Raw genomic sequence first — 18,523 nt, forward strand, 5'->3', positions numbered from 1 at the left:
AAAAAGGAGCAAAGAGACTCTGTTAACAAGCCAACCAAAACCAGCTCAATATGGTGGAGATGCAGGGGATCCAGGATGGAGGGATGAAAAGTGTGGGGAGAGTGACTGAGGTTCTTGGCTGACATTATATTCACATCCATCAGTTTTCTTGGGAAAAGGAGTTTCAGGCTAAAACCTTCCTCTATTTTCTCATTCTAGTACAAGGCCCTCCTACGGTTTGACACTCATCTGAATAAGACTGTACCAAAGACGGACAAACCATCATTCATCTGGAAAAAACACACCCTGCCTAGTGATATTCCTGGCACTGGTGAGACAATCTAGTTCTTGCGAAGGGGACTTGCACAGAATCAATGAGACTTGTACATCCAGTTTGAACACAGGAACCATTAGGCTGGTAGTAAAACCAATAATTTACCTTAAAAAAAAAATCCAAACCTGTCTTTTTTTGTTCTTTGAATGCCGAGTTCTGAATCAACTTGTCAACTTAAACAATGTTCAATGTATGCAGCAGTACCCAACATGGGAGTATTTTCTGAGAGCATACAGTTCAAAAAGACTGAATATGTCAGTGCTGATGCCCATTCTGAGTTTACTTGATTTGCAGGATTCCCAGTGTCCCCATCCACCTTACTTATCATTCTTACATGGTAAATAATTCACCCACTTACACTAATCCCTTCTTTATCATTTGACCCAGATCATTTGGCCCAAATCTTGCTCCCCAACTCTCCCATACACCACAGGGAAGCAGTTAAATATACCCCCTGTCCTGTATTGTACCACTCAAGTTTGGAGCTAAATGAGCAGTTTCCTATTCACCTGGCCCCAGATGTTAGGAATTTGTAAACTAGGGCAAATGTACTAAAGCACTTAAGCAGAGATTTACACATCTAGCCTCAGAGCTCAGCAGCTTCCCATTGTAGCACTGTGTGGTGTGAATTCTCCAATTGTTTGTCTCCCCCACAATTGCTTGTGAGCTCACAGATTGTATGATGCAATTCCCATTAATGCCAGAAATGTTCTCCCATTTCCAATAGCAGTTTTTGCTACTGTTGAGAGAAAAGACATAGATATTGAATGTTTAACACACCCTTGGCAAGAATAAATTATCCTAATGGTATATCAATATACTGTGACTGTTAAAAGTATATGACGCCTCAGGTGTAGAAGTTGACCAGAGAGTAAATATGGTGCTGCCTAGCTAGAATACAATGTCTCAAACTTTCAGCATAGGTTCAGCTTGGTAATTTATTTTTTTCAAATTCTAAAAGCATGATTTCTTAATTTACCTAGACATTGTTCTTTCTATATCCAAATCAAACTACATAATGAAATGCCTTGGCTGTAAAGGGGGTTTCTTTGTTTTTGGCTGCAAATGTTATTGTATTTCTTATCAGACTAGATGTTAAATTGAAATGAAGTAGAGGATGCAATACAAAAGAAAAAGAACAATGAAAACCTGAGCATATTGTAGAGAACATAATGTTTCTGTTTTTCAATACCTTGTTTAATTCAAAAGTTATTAAGTGCCCTTTCATAAATTTCATCTCAAATTCAGAAATATAGTGTCATGTATCACAGTAACAATGTGCAAGGCAGAAACCTGAATATTTTTCTTTAAATTTGGTGCAAAAACGTGGAGGGTGAGAGAAAGTCTTGTGAAAACTCTTCTTTTTCATGAGGGGATGACTGAAACCACTAGAGGGCAGCAGAACCTCAGAAATATAAATATGTCATCCAATTTCTAAATTCCAGACATCAGCTTGTAATTTGTTTAAAGCGTGCTTGGAGCTATTTAGCCTTTTGTCACTCAGCCCAAGGTGCAGGGCAGAAAACCATCTTGTAACTTGCCAAAGACATTTGCTTGCTAACTGATTTATTTATTGGTGACCCAATGTCCTGCTTTCTGAGTAGGATCAGCCAGCCCGGGTGTTCTGACAAGGATGACCTTGTTGTCAGAGAATTAAGGAGAAAATAAGATTGGCCTTCGGTGAAGAGGTAGATGGAAAGCATGGGCATATGCCAAAAAAACCAAAGGTCAAGTGTTTGCCAAGTAGTTGCTGCAAGCATTTTCAAAAGAGTTTAGTGGAAATCATTAGGCCTAGACTGTACAGGCTTAATTTTTTCGAAGGTTAACAATGCAGTCTATACATGTGCAAGTAAATCCCATTGCATTTAATAGGGTTTACTCCTAGGAAACAATACAGGATTGCAGACCTGTCCACGCTTAACTCAATGGAGCTTATTTTATTTGTTAAATTTATATACCACCCTTCATCTGAGGATTACAGGGTGGTTTACAGTATAAAAACAAAAAATACATAACATAATGGGAAACAAAACTATTACCCTCTGCCCAGTTTAAAAGGCCATAGATTGTTTAATTAGCCAGAGGCCAGGGAGAAGAGGAAAGTTTTCCCCAGCACCTAAAGATATGTAATGAAGGCACAAGGCAAGTCTTCCACAAAGCTCGCTTCTGACATCTATAAAATTACACTGCACATTTTTGTATATTCCTTCCAGCACATGTGAGGTAGAAGTGTTCAGAGCACCGCCTTGTCCTGGTTTGTGGGGATCAGTTTCAGTTGTTACAGCCTGAAGATGCAGACAGTGTCTAGCCTACTACCACTTCTCCTGAACCTTGCCCATCATGGCTAATAAAAGTTAGCTAGGATTGTCTGACAGGATGGATTCAGGGCGTGGTTAATGCCTCATTTAGGAAAGCAGGAGGTACTCCTGGCCATTCTGAAGGGGACAGAAGTGAGCTCCCTGTTTTCTACCCTACTTTTAGGCATCAGCATAAGATGAATTTATTTTTCGGTGTTTATGGTTTTGGCTGATGTAAAAGATAGATTGCTGCTGGATTGTCTGAATGTATGGTTTATCTTTTTGATGTTTTGTTTTGATATTTGCTTTATATTATTGGTTTTAAGGTTGTTGTATTGATTTGTGTATTTTAATATATTGTTATAAACCACCTTTGAGGGAAGCTTCAAATAGAAGACCAATAGTAATAACATGCATAGCTGTTAATAATAGGGGATAATGGCTGGCAGGCATCCATTCAGACTGATATTATAAACCAAGGGTAGGGCAACTCCAGCCCACAGGCCAACCTTTGGGTCAAATTTGGCATATAAGGCCATTTTTCAAAAATCATGCCCACCTGCTGATCAGCTTATGTCACTCTTAATTCAAGAGGGTTAGACAGGCCTTTATCTAATGAGATGTCAACTGAGAGTCTTTAGGTTTGTCTCTGAATTCCTGAGGCAGAGGGATGCAGGTATTACCGTATTTTTCGCTCTATAAGTCGCACCAGACCACAAGACGCACCTAGTTTTTGGAGGAGGAAAACAAGAAAAAAAATATTCTGTATCTCAGAAGCCAGAACAGCAAGAGGGATCGCTGCGCAGTGAAAGCAGCAATCCCTCTTGCTCTGCTGGCTTCAGCGATAGCTGTGCAGCCTGCATTCGCTCGATAAGACGCACACACATTTCCCCTTACTTTTTAGGAGGGAAAAAGTGAGTCTTATAGAGCAAAAAATACGGTATTTATTTTATTTTATTTTATTTATTATTTTTATTGTATTTATATACTGCCCTTCACAAGATCTCAGGGTGGGTCACAGAATAAAAACAAGGTAAAAACACAGTTAATAGTTAAAACAAAAACAACAAAACTATAACTTCGCCCTTCCCACAAACACATTTAAAAGGCTGTAGGATATTAATCAGCCAAAGGCCTGATTAAAAAGGAACATTTTTGCCTGACGCCTAAAAATACATGATGAAGGCACCAGACAAACCTCCCTGGGAAGAGCATTACGCAAATGGGGAGCCACTGCCGAAAAGGCCCGTTTCCGTATTGCCACCCTCCATACCTCGGATGGAGGAGGCACACAAAGAAGGGTTAATTACACTCTTGATTACCCTGAACTTTCTTCTTAAGTTTGTCTGATTTCCCATTTCTCACTTTTACAGGGCCGCACATTCTGACAATAGCTGTTTTCACACTTGCTGGGGTTGTGGTGGTAGTTCTGATCATCGCTCTGCTGCTACTGAGGTACAGTCCTCATTTCCTCTTCCTCTGTCCTTCCTTGACCTAAGTCCACAAATTCTTTCTGAAATTTACGCTCTTGAAGTCTCTGTACAAAGGTCACCTAGCATAAAGGTAAAGGAACCCCTGACCGTTAGGTCCAGTTGCAGACGACACTGGGGTTGTGGCGCTCATCTCACTTTGCTGGCGGAGGGAGCCGGCATACAGCTTCCAGGTCATGTGGCCAGCATGACTAAGCCGCTTCTGGTGAACCAGAGCAGCGCACAGAAACGCCGTTTACCTTCCCGCCAGAGCAGTACCTATTTATCTACTTGCACTTTGTGCTTTTGAACTGCTAGGTTGGCAGGAGCAGGGACCGAGCAACGGCAGCTCACCCCGTCGCGGGGATTCAAACTGCCGACCTTCTGATCGGCAAGCCCTAGGCTCTGTGGTTTAACCCACAGCACTACCCACATAGATGAGCTAAATTGCATAAGCTCTGGCACCCCTTGCTCTCCCAGCTGTTCAAGCCCCCTGTGGTGGATTTGCTGCTTTGACTATGTCACCTACTTGGTCAAAAAGGTTCCTTCTCATTCTCTCCTTCCCTTTCCCCCTCCACCTGACGCATGCTAGCAGATAAACTTCAGTAATGGAATATCTGCATCCCATCTTTGAGTTGTAGCAGTTTAGTCATTGGGAGTTTTGATACTGGCTTGAGGTCAGTGCACACTTTAAGGTTACTTCTAAGAAGTCTGCTTTCAGCTTGACTCAAACTGACTCGTCAAAAAGGTCAATATTTCCATTCATTATCAGACAACTAGCGTCTGAAGTTCTTAAAATGTCGTGCCTGTCCACGGCACCTAATTCCAGATTCAAATGCTTCAAAAATTACTGCAAGTATACCTGTCTTTCTGATGTACAGGAAATATAGAAGAGCCATTGAACTCCAGAAAAAATGGTCCCACATCCCATCTGACAAGATTGTTCCTCTGGAGACTAACGAGACAAGTCATGTTAGTCTGAAGGTAGGAAACAGCAGTCGTCTATGGCACATGTTCTCCTTCACAATAAAATGGTACTGGGTGCCTCCTGAACATAGTAAACCATGATGTTGGAACCATAGACGCTATCTAGAAAACTCTTGATATCCTAATCTCTGTGTATGGCCTCACATTGGCTAGGATGGAAGGTGAGAGGGAGAATAGCTGGAGAAAAAATAAGTGTGCCATCTCTGTACAACTTGAGCCTAGATGGAGGTGGTTCAAAGCTTTACATTTCAAGAGTTTTCTGTTTCTCTCCTCACTATAGTCTTGCGGCCCAGCAGCAAATCAGCCATGTCTCTCTAACTTCCTCCTGTCCGCTTACATCACACAGTTCCTACTAAGTTTTCATGGTCTCACTTTTCTAACTCAGGGAGGGGTGCCACACTTTTGATGTGCTAATTGATCATTATCCCCCAAGCCATTACCTCAGAGGAAATTAGGCTGACTCAATTTCCTTTCAACTCAGGTTGATTTCCTTGGATTAAGAAGTACCTAATACACAATTTAGTAAATTTGCCCAGCATAATTTGCTTTCACACATGCTAATTAAATGATAAGAAGCGTCTAGTACACAGGTCAAATGCACATCTTTAACACACGTGAGTCTGGTTATTTCCCAGTTCTAACACCCCAACCTTAATTAAATTCTAACACTAACTTGATCTGGAATTTAGGGTTTCTTGCACCCACAGTAACAATATTTAGTAGATGTCTGTGATCTTACATGACTTACATTCCAAATAACATTCACAATTCTGCTACTCTTACAATTATTTATTTTACTGGAGTGGAGTGAGGAAGGAACAAGCTTTTCCCAGACATTAAATGGCATGATCTAAATGCTTAGAAATACAGTCTTCTACCCCACAGCAGAGAAAATTATGAACTGTGAGTTCGAAATGGTAAGCGAGTATGCATGTATTGTTTAAAATCTCTTCAAGCGCAAAGGACCACAACACAACTCATGTTTGGAGAAGTATATTTGAGTCTGATGCCCTTACAAATTGCGGGAAACATAGGTGCTAAATTATATTTTTCTTGCACACACCAGGATGGGATATATTACCTGTGGTGTTGTAATCTGAGGTTGCAGTGGGTGGAAGACCTGCTATTTCTGCAGCAAGGTCCTTGTCACCAGCATCTTAGAACCACCTAATCTGCATGAAACGGGAGCTTTACAGCCACTATATGCTCGAAAGCCAAGCATTTAGGAACACAAGATGCTTAGTTTCAAGAGAATGGTGTGCAAGTGCTGCTAAGTACCATAGAACTTCAAGGAAAGCATAACAAGTCACTCTGAAATATGATATTGGAGCATTCAAAAGAATTTGTCTATATAATGTGCACAGAAGCAGTAGATCTAGCTGAAAGGCAACACAAGGGCACCTGCATTGATTAATTCAATGCACCCCTAATGGTTATTATTGTGTAATTATAAGGTTATTGTATAATATTAGAAAGAATGTGGCTGTGACCATCATGAAGGGACCCTGCTCTTCTGAATCTAAAACTACGCTAAAACTATGCATTCCTGAAGTCAGCTAAATAAGCCTTCTTTGATTCTCAGATTGATGACGACACAAGGCGTGACACCAGCCAGAGGCTGCGTCAAGGCAAATATGACAAGAAGGTACATTTACTCCAGCATCTCTGCTTTTCTCCTCTGGAAATGATCTTGTACAAGATAAGGTGCCATTTCATGCTCATTCCCAGTTACTTGCAAACCACAGGGATACAATAGAGCAGAGGTTCTTAAACTGTGGTGTGCCAACCATTTTTGGTCTATCTGCTCTATTTAGGTAGTCCCTGGAAAGGCTGCAGAACTGTTGAAATTATCTATACTTGGCCTTGCAGTTGATTTATTTTTTTACAATGGTGAAGGTTGAGGCCATTTTGATGAGGACTAGATTACTGAACAGGGCAGCAAGTCTCTGTTTTGCACAGCACTGTTCTTAAACAAAGCCTCTGTATTAAAATTTTAAAAATATAAATAGGATCCAGCAGACAAAATATATAAAGAGGGATTGGCAGTGAAGGGAGACAGGAATGTGGAAGCAATGAGGTTAAGGGTTGCCTAAGAACACAGAGAGGGGTAAGAATTGCAGGAGGAGAGGGTGCTTGCCAAGCTCCCTGAAATGGGAGTTGGGGCAAGAGGAGAAGTGCTGCTCTTTCCTAGCACAAAAAGAGTTCGGATTCATTTTCAGAAAATACCAACCAAATGGACAGATAACAATTAAGTCATCAGACCCATCAGAGACATTTTATATTCTAAAAGAACAATTTGAATAGTTGTGACTTAAGCTTTCCTGGTCTACTTCATGAGAGAGGATTAGATCGTCTGACTTTCCATGATAGCTTCCTGCAAGCGTCTGTAGTGCTTTGCTACATTTGGCTGTTAACCAAAAAGGTTGGTGGTTCAAGTCCAGCCATGGATGGTTTCTGTTGTTTTATTTTGCTCCCATCACAATTATTTCTCACTGTATCTAGGCAGAAGGAATTGTGGGTGAGGCAGGGGGTGGAGGGGTACAGCTGTGAAATATGTGTGTCTATATATGTGGCCTGTTGGATAAGAAAATGAAGTAACTAGGTGTCGGGAGGTACAGGCAGTACAACTCCAGCAGTTTAAAGGCTGTTCGAGAAGGATAAAAGGGTCTCCTGGTTGCCTGATCTTGCTTTTTCAAGAATATTGTCACAAATTTCTTTCCTTCCTTCCTTCCTTCCTTCCTTCCTTCCTTCCTTCCTTCCTTCCAATTCCTTTCAGCTTCACATATTTGAAGTGTAACGTTTTGTGCTCTTGGTCCATCCAGCCTTCTAAGGCTGCTATCCTAGCTATGTGTCCTCAGAAGTAAATCCTATTTCATTCTAAGGGGGTTACTGCCAGGTAATTGAGATCAGGATTGCTGCCCAAGAAGCAAGCTACCACTACCTATCTCTCACTGTGATTAGTTCTGTTGCCCTCCACATCAGCTCAATTGAACTATGATGCAGCCAAAAGAAATATAATTATTCCTGTAAATAAAATAATCATCACTGAAGAGCAACTGGAGCAGTTGCACATTATGGGGTAAGGAGGTCTCATTGAGGTATTGAGGTTTGGGTGGATATTGGGAGGACTTGCACACAATTGCAGAGAGGTAGGCAAATATCAGTCTTGTGCAAGACCTCCATTATTGAAGATTAAAATAAACAAACAACTGGAAATGGATACCCACCCTCCTAAAAATATCAATTTGCATATTGTGAAGCATAATTGCTTAGGTTGGCCCCATTTGCTTTTGTAGTCTTGTGCACTACTGGGAATTTTGTGGTTTTTGTTTTTTAAAATAGGTGCTTACACAGTTACAGAAATACCTGAGCTCGTGCCCATAAAGAAGGCAGGGAAGGAGTGATTGAGGGAAGGGACAATAATAAACACTTGGGATATTTTCCACCAAGCTCTACCAACTAATATAGATGACAAGCGGTGGAAGAGCAATGAATATAGTAACTCAGAAAACAGGAGTGGACTTACTTGAGTCATTTGCGCAATGTGCATGCCAAAAGGAGAAAGTGTATCTGAAAAGCCCATTTGCAGGGGGTGGGGAGCCTCCGTGTGGACCTGAACTGGATAAAGCTGACTGATGAAATGTTTTGTTCACCTAGTTCTTCTCTTGTTACCTCTTTGTACGTATAAAGGATTCTCATTGCACTTAGATCATATCACAACCCTTGCAAAGGATAATGGTGCCCATTTCCCCATCAATGGTTAAGTAATGTAACATTTCATGTAAATGTATTTCTAAAATATAACCTACATATCCAGACCTCTCATGACATTGTACAATACATGGATTACTGTGATGCTGCTATTCATTCCTACCAACCCTTTTGATTTTCCAGGTGATAATCCTGAAGGATTTAAAGCACAATGATGGGAATTTTACAGAGAAACAGAGAATAGACCTAAACAAGGTAAACACTAAACCCACAACCACAGCATATCCACTGAAAAATGTAGACCACAATTTTCTTTCTTCTTATTTCTTTCATATTGCAGATGTTAAGCACTTCCTTTTCCAATAAGCCTTCTTCAGTGTGCCAGATCTCACTGCAGAGGCAATGTAGAAAGCTCATTTTTCAGAACTTATTCAATGTAACCTTGCGGGCATTGGCATACACCAGGGGTAGGCAACCTAAGGCCCAGGGGCCGGATGCGGCCCAATTGCTTTCTCAATCCAGCCTGCGGATGGTCCGGGAATCAGTGTGTTTTTACATGAGTAGAATGTGTGCTTTTATTTAAAATGCATCTCTGGGTTATTTGCGGGGCATAGAAATTCGTTCATTTTTTTTTTCAAAGTCCGGCCCACCACATGGTCTGAGGGTTGGTGGAACCGCCCACGGCTGAAAAAGGTTGCTGACTCCTGGCATACACTTTTGAACTGGAAAGCACTGAGTGATAGTAGCTGAACAATATATCCCCAAGCAGCATAGGAGGACATCATATTCCCATACCACTGTATCTAATTTTCCACGTCATCATTCTGCTTCTAACATGCCCATTATTTTTGTCCTAGCTCCTTCAGATTGACTATTACAATCTCACTAAGTTCTACGGAACTGTCAAGATGGACACGATGATCTATGGAGTGATTGAATACTGCGAGAGAGGATCATTGCGGGTAATTAGCTCTGTAGCTCACTCATCAGTTTGTACAAAGACAGGTGATAACCCATCACATCTGAAGACAAGTCCTTGCTGGGGCCAGAAATAGGCAGTGGGGAAGAAGGGTAGTTTGTGTTGCTCTTGGTCTTGTAAGTTTCTCAGTACTACCATCAATATTGCAACTGGAGAAACACAATCTTTAGCACTGAATTGCTATAAACAGCAATTGGGCTTTCCAATGATTGCCATTTGTTCCAATTTATTGCTAAAGAACGAGTTTTCCAGGGGAAGGCGGTGGGGCAAAGGCAAAACCACTCAGCCCCTTCCTTTTTAGGCACAGGGCAAGCAGAAGTTTGAATGTTTACTAGTTAGCCTGATGAATAGTTCTGGAGGGCTCAAAAGATTGCTCACTATTTTGTGACATGTTGGTTGGTTCTAATTAGCTACCACGTATGAATTTTGGATTTTTTTTAAAAAAATGAAACAACACTACTTCCTTTGTTTTTAGAGAAGATTCTTACCACAGCTTCTTTGTCATCTTTTCATCTCAGGATGTCTTGAATGATAAAATCTCCTACCCAGATGGCACCTTCATGGACTGGGAATTTAAGATTTCTGTCATGTATGATATTGCAAAAGTAAGTAGATGGATGGCAATGAGGAACTTAATGAGGCATAATCTTGCCTTGAGTGAATGATGGGATATAAGGTATTTTGCTGAAATGTCTAACAACAGGATTCTGTAAGTACTATTTGCCCTTCAATAGGAAATCTGATTTTTTTTTTCCTGTTGAGAGCTGGGACACTTAATGCTTGTTAAATTCTGACATTTTGCTGAAATGAGAGAGAAAATAATAATAATACTGCACCTAAATGAAAGAGTGAACTTTATTTAAGAAACTGAGATTGTGGTTACCATTTTTTTTAGAAATGTAAAAATAACGCTCTCAGTAGGAAAAGGCTTTTCAGCTAAAGTGGAAAGAAATTCAAAATGAGCCACAAATTAAGAAGGCCTTACTGTGCATCCACAATGCTGCAGCTGAAGATATAAGTTACCTTTACCTTTAGTGCTTTTAAAGGTATGAATTTCATGCATGGGAATTTTAATCACCCTTTTGCTCATGTGAGCCCCCACCTGCCAACAGATATAGGTGACCCAGGTTTACAACTTCAGTGAGAACTAGGCCCTATACTGAATTTGAATTTATTAATACGGTCACAGACCAGCGCCAACACACACAACATCACAGATCATAAAAAAAATATATCAAAAATACAGAGGACAATATGAGTATAGCAAGCATTTAAATATAAAAAATTAAAATTAATTATTAGCATGCCCCCTGCAATTAACATTTGGGGGTTTGGTCACCATGGGATACCACTTGCTTCCTGCGACTAATTGCAGCCGCACAGAATTTGGCTACATTTAATGTAGTCTTGGGATTCTTGTCCTCTAGCAGTGGTTCCAAACCATGGTGTTCCGACTCTTTCCTGGACTTCCGCAAAACAGGTGCAATAAAAGTCAAACGTATATCCTCATAAAGACGGCAACGTAACAGTACATGTGAAGCAGTCTCAACCTCCAACGAGCCACGGGGCAGACCCGCGCTGTGTATGGTTTACCCTCAAATCTGCCCTGAAGTAAGGCAGAAGGGAGAACGTTGAATCTGGCGAGGGTAAAAGACCGTCTGTATTTGGGTACCTGAAGACCTGACAGATAGTTAGCTGGAGAAAAACCTCTCCCATAGTCCCTTATTGCAGGATGTTTGATCATTTCACTCATGTGGCATTGTAATTCTACGTCCCAGATACGCTGGCGAATTGTAGTCCTAGCTTTCTCAAAGCCTGTCGCTATCAGGGTCTGCTGTGGGATCCCCAAGCCTTTAAGCTTTTCCAGCAGTGTAGCTTTCCATCTGGATTGGTAGGTATCCAATAAGGTCAAAGGTGCCAGCCCAACCGGGAAGAAAATAAACTTTAGCCAGTAATGGATCTTCAATATCCATATCCGGGTACTGATAGGAATTTGCCCAACTAGGCCCTATACTGTATATGTCTATGCAAACCTGATTCTGGAGTTCAAAATGTTTTCTACTTTGGTACACATGTAAAATAGTGTCCTGGGCCTATTTCTATGTAGTAACATATTATTATGAAGTTAATTATTTATTTTACATTTTTTAAACTACCCTTCAAAATATCAAATATCAAAATATTACAGCGTGGTATACAACATTGTGAATAAATAGTAATTCACACACAACCCATAAATACAATTTAATTTAAAACTTAAAAATTTAAAACTAGTGAACAAGCATTAAAATTTCAACAAATTTAAAGGAAATTTAAAAATCCCAATAAGCTGAACAACTAAAGAACAAACTAGAACAAAGAGAAATAATTTAAAATCTACATCTGCCTGTGCATATAGGAAGATCTTCAGCTGGTGCTGTAAAGTGTATTCCTTTCTCTCAAATTTTATTAAAAAATTTCCAAAATAAAAAAACTTGCCTCCTTGGGGAGGAAACTGCAAAGTTGGGGTGCCACAGCAGAAATGGCGAAGTTGGGGTCCCAGAATGCAATACAGCTCCAACAGGGGACCTGGAGATGGGTCTCTGCAGAAGATGTTAATCAGACATTAGCTCATTTTATGATCAGAAGGTACTGTCAGGTAGGGTCAGTCTGATCAGTTCCATTTGTTTCTCACATTATTAGCAAAATATATATATATTATTTATGGATTCTGGCTTACTTTGGATCTGGACACCTCTGCAGAATCTGCACGCTTGTTTACATTCTTTGTAGGGCAAATAACTGCAGGCTAAGACACAGCGGTTACTGAACGTTCTAGTCTCTGACACTTCTTTGAAGTACGTTTAGGACAGAAGTTTGAGCCGCTGGGTCTTCACTGTGAACTCAGACTACAAGGTCTCTGCCTCACAACAGAAGGGAACAGTGCCTGTTGCTATCCTTCTCCTCCTGATTCTGAGTTAATCCTTCCAGTCAGTGCTTGGATGTGAGGCAAAGATGGGCATTTCTAACAGCATCTGCCTATACTTCAGTTGTAAGGCAGACATTTGACACCTCATTTTAAGATCAGTCAGCTTAGTGTCCCAACCTTCAGCTGGAACATGGCAGAAGTATTCCCTGGAAGAAACATAATCAGAACCATGGTGCAAGATGATAAACACAAAGAACTGTGGGGTCCCCAACCCCATATTTGCCTGCGGTTTAACTTGGCTTAGAACATCTCTTGCGGGAGAGAGGCTTCTGCAATTCAAAAGAATTTGTGGCCACTAATGCAGGTTACACATTTGCATTACACATTGATTTAAGTAAAGGCTGCTTTAAGCTTCCTCTCTGAAAACTCTGACAGAGTGTACTCTTCCAGAATAAGGGAAGAGAGGTAAAACGTTTCTGTATCCTCTCAGCCTATCAAACATAGAAAAGATCCACCAGACCTAATGAAGAAATAGGCTTTCACTCAGCCAGCTTCTATCACATATGGCTTTCTGTGGGGGGTGGATGGTGCAATCCATGTAGTTTAGCCCTCTCAGCGTGTCAAAAATGCCAGAAGAGAGGGTGTGTCAGGAAAAACAAGAAGCTGTAAGTGCAAGTCAGACTTGTTTTCATTTCCTCCTAAAAATGTGGTGTTTTGCTTGTTCTTCCATTTTTATTGCCTATTGGCATATGTATATTTTTCCCCTCCCAAAAAACTAAGGAGGAGTGAGTGTACAGCTTCCAATTTTTATTTTTATTTATTTTTTAAATGGAGAGAACGCTGAAGAGAAATAGGGAAATACGTTGTCTCTGTGGTGGGAAGACAATCAGGTTGGTTGCTTCAGATCATACTACAATAGAAGGGATGAGATGAAAGGGACCCCAAGGGTCATTCTAGTCCCACCCCCTTCGATGCAGGAATCTCAACTAAAGCATCCATGACAGATGGTCATCCAACCTCTGCTTCCAAGGAAGGAGAGTCCATCACCTTCCAAGGGAGTCCATTCCTCTGTTTAACAACTCTTACCATCAAAAAGTTCTTTCTTATGTTCAGTTGGAATCTCCTTTCTTGTAACTTGAATCCATTGGTTCAAGTCCTACCCTCCGGAGCAGGAGAAAATAAGCTATCTCCATCTTCCATGTGACAGCCCTTGATATATTGGTAGATGGCTATCATATCCCCTCTCAGTCTCCTCTTTTCCAGGCTAAACATACTCAGCTCCTACAACCGTTCCTCATAAGGATGGAGGAGCCTGATGTTCCTCTCTCAGCAGAGCCAATGGGGTGGGCCTGTGTTACTAATTCTGTTGCTGCTGCAGCCTCACGGAATGACTGCCGGGTGACAGTTGCCGGAGGGAAGAGCTTGGTGGAGCTGATCTCTCAGCAGAGCTGATGGAAATGGTCCTTCAGTCCTCCGACTTCCTCTGCCGCAGCCAGATAAAACAGTCATTCCCCCTCCCTAGGAAACTTGGGGCAGACACTAAAATTAAGCAGACAATTGTGGGTTTTTTTGTCTCTCTTCATATCCTAGGGAATGTCCTACCTGCATTCCAGCAAAACAGAGCTTCATGGCCGCCTGAAATCTACAAACTGTGTTGTGGATAACCGCATGGTTGTGAAGATAACCGATTATGGCTGCAATTCTATTCTTCCACCAAAAAAAGGTACACAAGGAAGATGAATTCCTCACTCGGGAATTCCTCATGAATATTTGTAGGCTGACTGCATTTTATAAGAGAACTGTCGGGAAATGTGGCATTAATATTCTGTTATTTCAGTATAGCACTATAGTTATGGTATGACTATATTTCCCCCCCAACTGCCTCCGGTAAGCCACACAGCACCACAGCTTGAAGCAGTAGTGTAGCTATGAGAATCCAACAGTGGTATGATGTGATTTCTGATGCCATCTGCATGAGGATCAGAAACAGCTGAAATTGGAAGATATGCCTGTGCCCAGGGCCAACCCTACAATTGGGCCGACTGAGGCAACAGCTTGTGGTGACAAATGTTGCCCAACCATTTCTTCTGAGTTGCATGCTCAGCCATTCTCCTTTGTCTCAGGAAGTAAACTGGCGACTCATTGACTGAGCTTGTTGAGGGTTGGAATACCCAGCTCCTGGCAGCCATCGATGAGATCGCACCTAAGTGCCTTCTGCGACCCCGCAGAAACCGGGCTCCCTGGTTTACCGAGGAGCTCCGGAAAATGAAGCGGGACCTCAGACGGCTAGAGCGAGTATGGCGGGGTGCCCGTGATGGAGCCTCAAGAACATCTTATAGGGCTTTTATGAAAACCTACGAGATGGCGGTGAAGGCTGCTAAGAAGTCCTACTTCTCGGCCTCCATTGCATCCGCTAGCTCTCGCCCGGCGCAATTATTTAGTATAATCAGGTCTTTAACGTCCCTTGAGGGACAGCCAAATTTAAATAACAATTTGACACACAGCTGTGAGGCATTTGCGAGCTTTTTTGCGGAGAAGGTCTTGTTGCTCCGCCATGACCTCCCGGCCAATTTGGATACAATAAAGGAACTGGAGGCCCCTCGACTGTCCTCGGGTCCAGTATTGGACCACTTCGACCGGATATCCCCAGCCGATGTGGACAGACCCCTCCGAGCTGGAAAGCCCACCACCTGTCCTCTCGACCCGTGCCCGTCTTGGCTGATTAGAGCGTGTCCAGACGAGGTGCGGGCCCTCCTGGGGGATATCATCAATTTGTCCCTTGGCACGGGGACATTCCCAGGGGAACTGAAGGAGGCAGTGGTGCGCCCGCTCTTAAAGAAAACATCATTAGATCCTTTAGATCTATCCAATTACCGCCCGGTTTTGAATCTTCCGTTCCTGGGTAAGGTGATTGAGAGAGCGGTTGCTGAACAGCTTGGTGGTTTTCTGGATCCATTCCAGGCCGGCTTCCGCACTGGTCATGGGACTGAGACGGCTCTGGTTGCCCTAACAGATGATCTTCGTAGACAGCTGGATCGAGGCGGGTCGGGGCTGCTGATTCTTCTAGATCTGTCAGCAGCTTTCGACATGGTCGATCACGAACTTCTAGACCACCGCCTTGCCGACGTGGGGATCCAGGGCACAGTCCTTCAATGGCTGCGCTCGTTTCTCTCTGGTCGGGGACAGAGGGTGGCGCTTGGGGGGAAATTGTCATCGCGCCACTCCTTGGTGTGTGGAGTACCTCAGGGTGCGATACTCTCCCCAATGCTTTTCAACATCTTTATGCGCCCCCTCGCCCAGCTTGTTCGGAGTTTTGGGCTGGGTTGCCATCAGTATGCCGATGACACCCAACTCTATCTGTTGATGGATGGCCATCCTGACTCGGCCCCAGACACACTGACCAGATGTTTGGAAGCTGTGGCTGGATGGTTTCGTGGGAGCCGGTTGAAGCTAAATCCTTCGAAGACAGAGGTCCTGTGGCTGGGACGGGGCGATATGGGATTGGGGGGGCAACTCCCATCTCTTGCGGGGGCGCAATTAGTGCCAGCACCGTCCGTTAAGAGTTTGGGTGTAATCTTCGACACCTCCCTTTCCATGGAGGCGCAGATTGCAGCTATAACAAAGGCGGCATTTTTCCATCTCCGCCAAGCTAAGCAGTTGGCTCCTTACCTCTCTCGCCCTGACCTAGCCACTGTGATCCACGCGACGGTCACCTCCAGACTGGATTATTGTAACTCGCTCTACGTGGGGCTGCCCTTGAGACTGACCCAGAAACTCCAGCGGGTGCAGAATGCTGCAGCGAGACTCCTTACGAGGTCTTCGCTGCGAGATCACATTCACCCGGTGCTATACCAGCTGTACTGGCTCCCGGTGGAGTACAGGATCAGGTTTAAGGTGCTGGTTTTAACCTTTAAAGCCCTATACGGCCTAGGACCCTCGTACCTACGGGACCGCCTCTCCTGGTATGCCCCACAGAGAAACTTACGGTCTTCGAATAAAAACATCTTGAAGGTCCCAGGCCCCAGAGAAGTTAGGCTGGCCTCAACTAGAGCCAGGGCTTTTTCGGCTGTGGCTCCGATCTGGTGGAACACTCTGTCACAAGAGACCAGGGCCCTGTGGGACTTGACATCTTTCCGCAGGGCCTGCAAGACAGAGCTGTTCCACCAGGCCTTTGGCCAGGGCACAGCCTGACTCCCTCCCTCGGCAATCTTCGCGGAGCTCTGGCCCAATGGTTGCCAGTGGCTTGAATTAATTAATTTTATAACGAATGATTTTAGACTGTTGTTTATGCTGTACTTTTGTACTGTTTTATTGTTGTTAGCCGCCCTGAGCCCGGCTTCGGCTGGGGAGGGCGGGATATAAATAAAATTTATTATTATTATTATTATTATTAAAATGTGTTGGGCCAACCCTACCGATGCCAGTGTTTTGTTTGGTTTTAGTTCATTTCATAAATTTCGTAAATTGCTTTTCGCTGAGCCCCCAAAGCAGTAGACAATTGTCGACCAATTTCATCCGCTTGTTTCTGTCACACACACACTCTTCCTGCTCCTCAGATCTCTGGACTGCTCCTGAACACCTCCGCCATGGTGACATATCTCAGAAAGGCGATGTGTACAGCTTTGGAATTATAGCACAAGAGATCATACTGCGTAAGGAGACCTTCTACACTGACAATTGTCGGGATCATAAAGGTAAACATTGTGCGTAATGAAAAGGCTTGATGACAGGTTTTCCAGGGATTGCCATTTGCATTTGCCATTCAGCAGTAAAATGCAATTTTTCCTGGGGAAAGTTTGAACATATGAAGGGGCAATGAAAGAGCATGGGCCAAGCCTTGCCCCTTCATTGAGGCTGCATGCACTAGGCCAATGCCCTGCCCATGTGCTCTGGCCTTTAGTTTAAAGGAAGCTGCCTTGCTTTCATGTTGGATTTCTACCTGTGGAGCATGTTAATTAGAAATCTACTTAGACTTTCCAACATGGGGATAAGAACCTTGCTTGACCACAAATGTTCAAATACTTGTAACAGGAATGTGGTGGGACACCCAGGATGTGAGATGGCTGGGCAGAGGGAGGGAGAAATGGGGGATGTAGATTCTTTTTCCTCTTTTTCCTCTTGCATCTTATCTTGGTGCCGTGCCGAAGAAATGCAGATATCTTCCTCAACCTGTCAGTTCACCCCAGTAGGCACTCTTAATTTCGCATGTCTCACAAATCGAAAAACCACCATATGCAGACCTTTATCAAAGAATGAGTGTGTTCATTCAGATCTAGGATTTTGGTCTAAGCCCATCTTGTTTTATATAATACAACCTTGACACAATCTGCTTGCCTAGAAAAGCTCTGCTTCTTGTGTTAAAGTGTCTTCTTCATGTGCTGAATTGTTCTGTATATCTTTTCCCCTCTCCTGTTTTAGAGAAACTTTGCAGAGTAGAAAGCAATAAAGGAGCAAGACCTTTCCGGCCGGATCTTCTATTGCATTCAGAGGGAGAGAAAAAGCAAGAGGTAAGGCCATGTTGAAAGAAAGCCAAGCTCAACTGAATAGTAAGAGGTTATGCCCACGGCATGCACAGGTTAAAACTAGCAAGTTTGACAGAGAGGAGTGTAATCAACTTTTTTTCTTCCAGTGTTTTGCCTTTACACCACATTAACATCTCCTATTAACAATCCCAATGCACAGAAGCCAATGTAATGAGCTTTCATACATCATAATAGCTCCTGACTTAGCTGCTGGTTATTTTAACAGTTTGGAGTGGGTATGGTATCGGGGAGGGAGGGGTGCTATAGGTTAACTTAGATAACACTGATTACCTGGCAAGTGTGACCTGCATTCTGATTGACTGAAAAAGTGCTAGGG

General features: G+C 42.8%; 1 protein-coding gene across 3 annotated transcripts in view; it reads left to right on the top strand.

Moving 5' to 3' along the window:
* GUCY2C (guanylate cyclase 2C) overlaps positions 1-18,523 on the top strand; it is a 50,253-nt gene that overhangs the window by 15,366 nt on the left and 16,364 nt on the right. For all 3 annotated transcript variants that reach the window (XR_013976903.1, XM_080971237.1, XM_080971238.1), the window contains 10 exons: positions 199-310; positions 3,984-4,065; positions 4,961-5,063; positions 6,649-6,711; positions 8,961-9,032; positions 9,635-9,739; positions 10,275-10,361; positions 14,255-14,387; positions 17,221-17,358; positions 18,083-18,171. Coding sequence is in view for 2 of the 3 variants with exons in the window: in XM_080971237.1 (XP_080827363.1) it covers positions 199-310; positions 3,984-4,065; positions 4,961-5,063; positions 6,649-6,711; positions 8,961-9,032; positions 9,635-9,739; positions 10,275-10,361; positions 14,255-14,387; positions 17,221-17,358; positions 18,083-18,171 (984 nt within the window). In the remaining variant the exon portion in view is untranslated. The remainder of the gene's footprint in view (positions 1-198; positions 311-3,983; positions 4,066-4,960; positions 5,064-6,648; positions 6,712-8,960; positions 9,033-9,634; positions 9,740-10,274; positions 10,362-14,254; positions 14,388-17,220; positions 17,359-18,082; positions 18,172-18,523) is intronic.

This window comes from Podarcis pityusensis (genome assembly GCF_964106645.2).
Source record: "Podarcis pityusensis genome assembly, chromosome: 10".
Classification (NCBI taxonomy): domain Eukaryota; kingdom Metazoa; phylum Chordata; class Lepidosauria; order Squamata; family Lacertidae; genus Podarcis; species Podarcis pityusensis.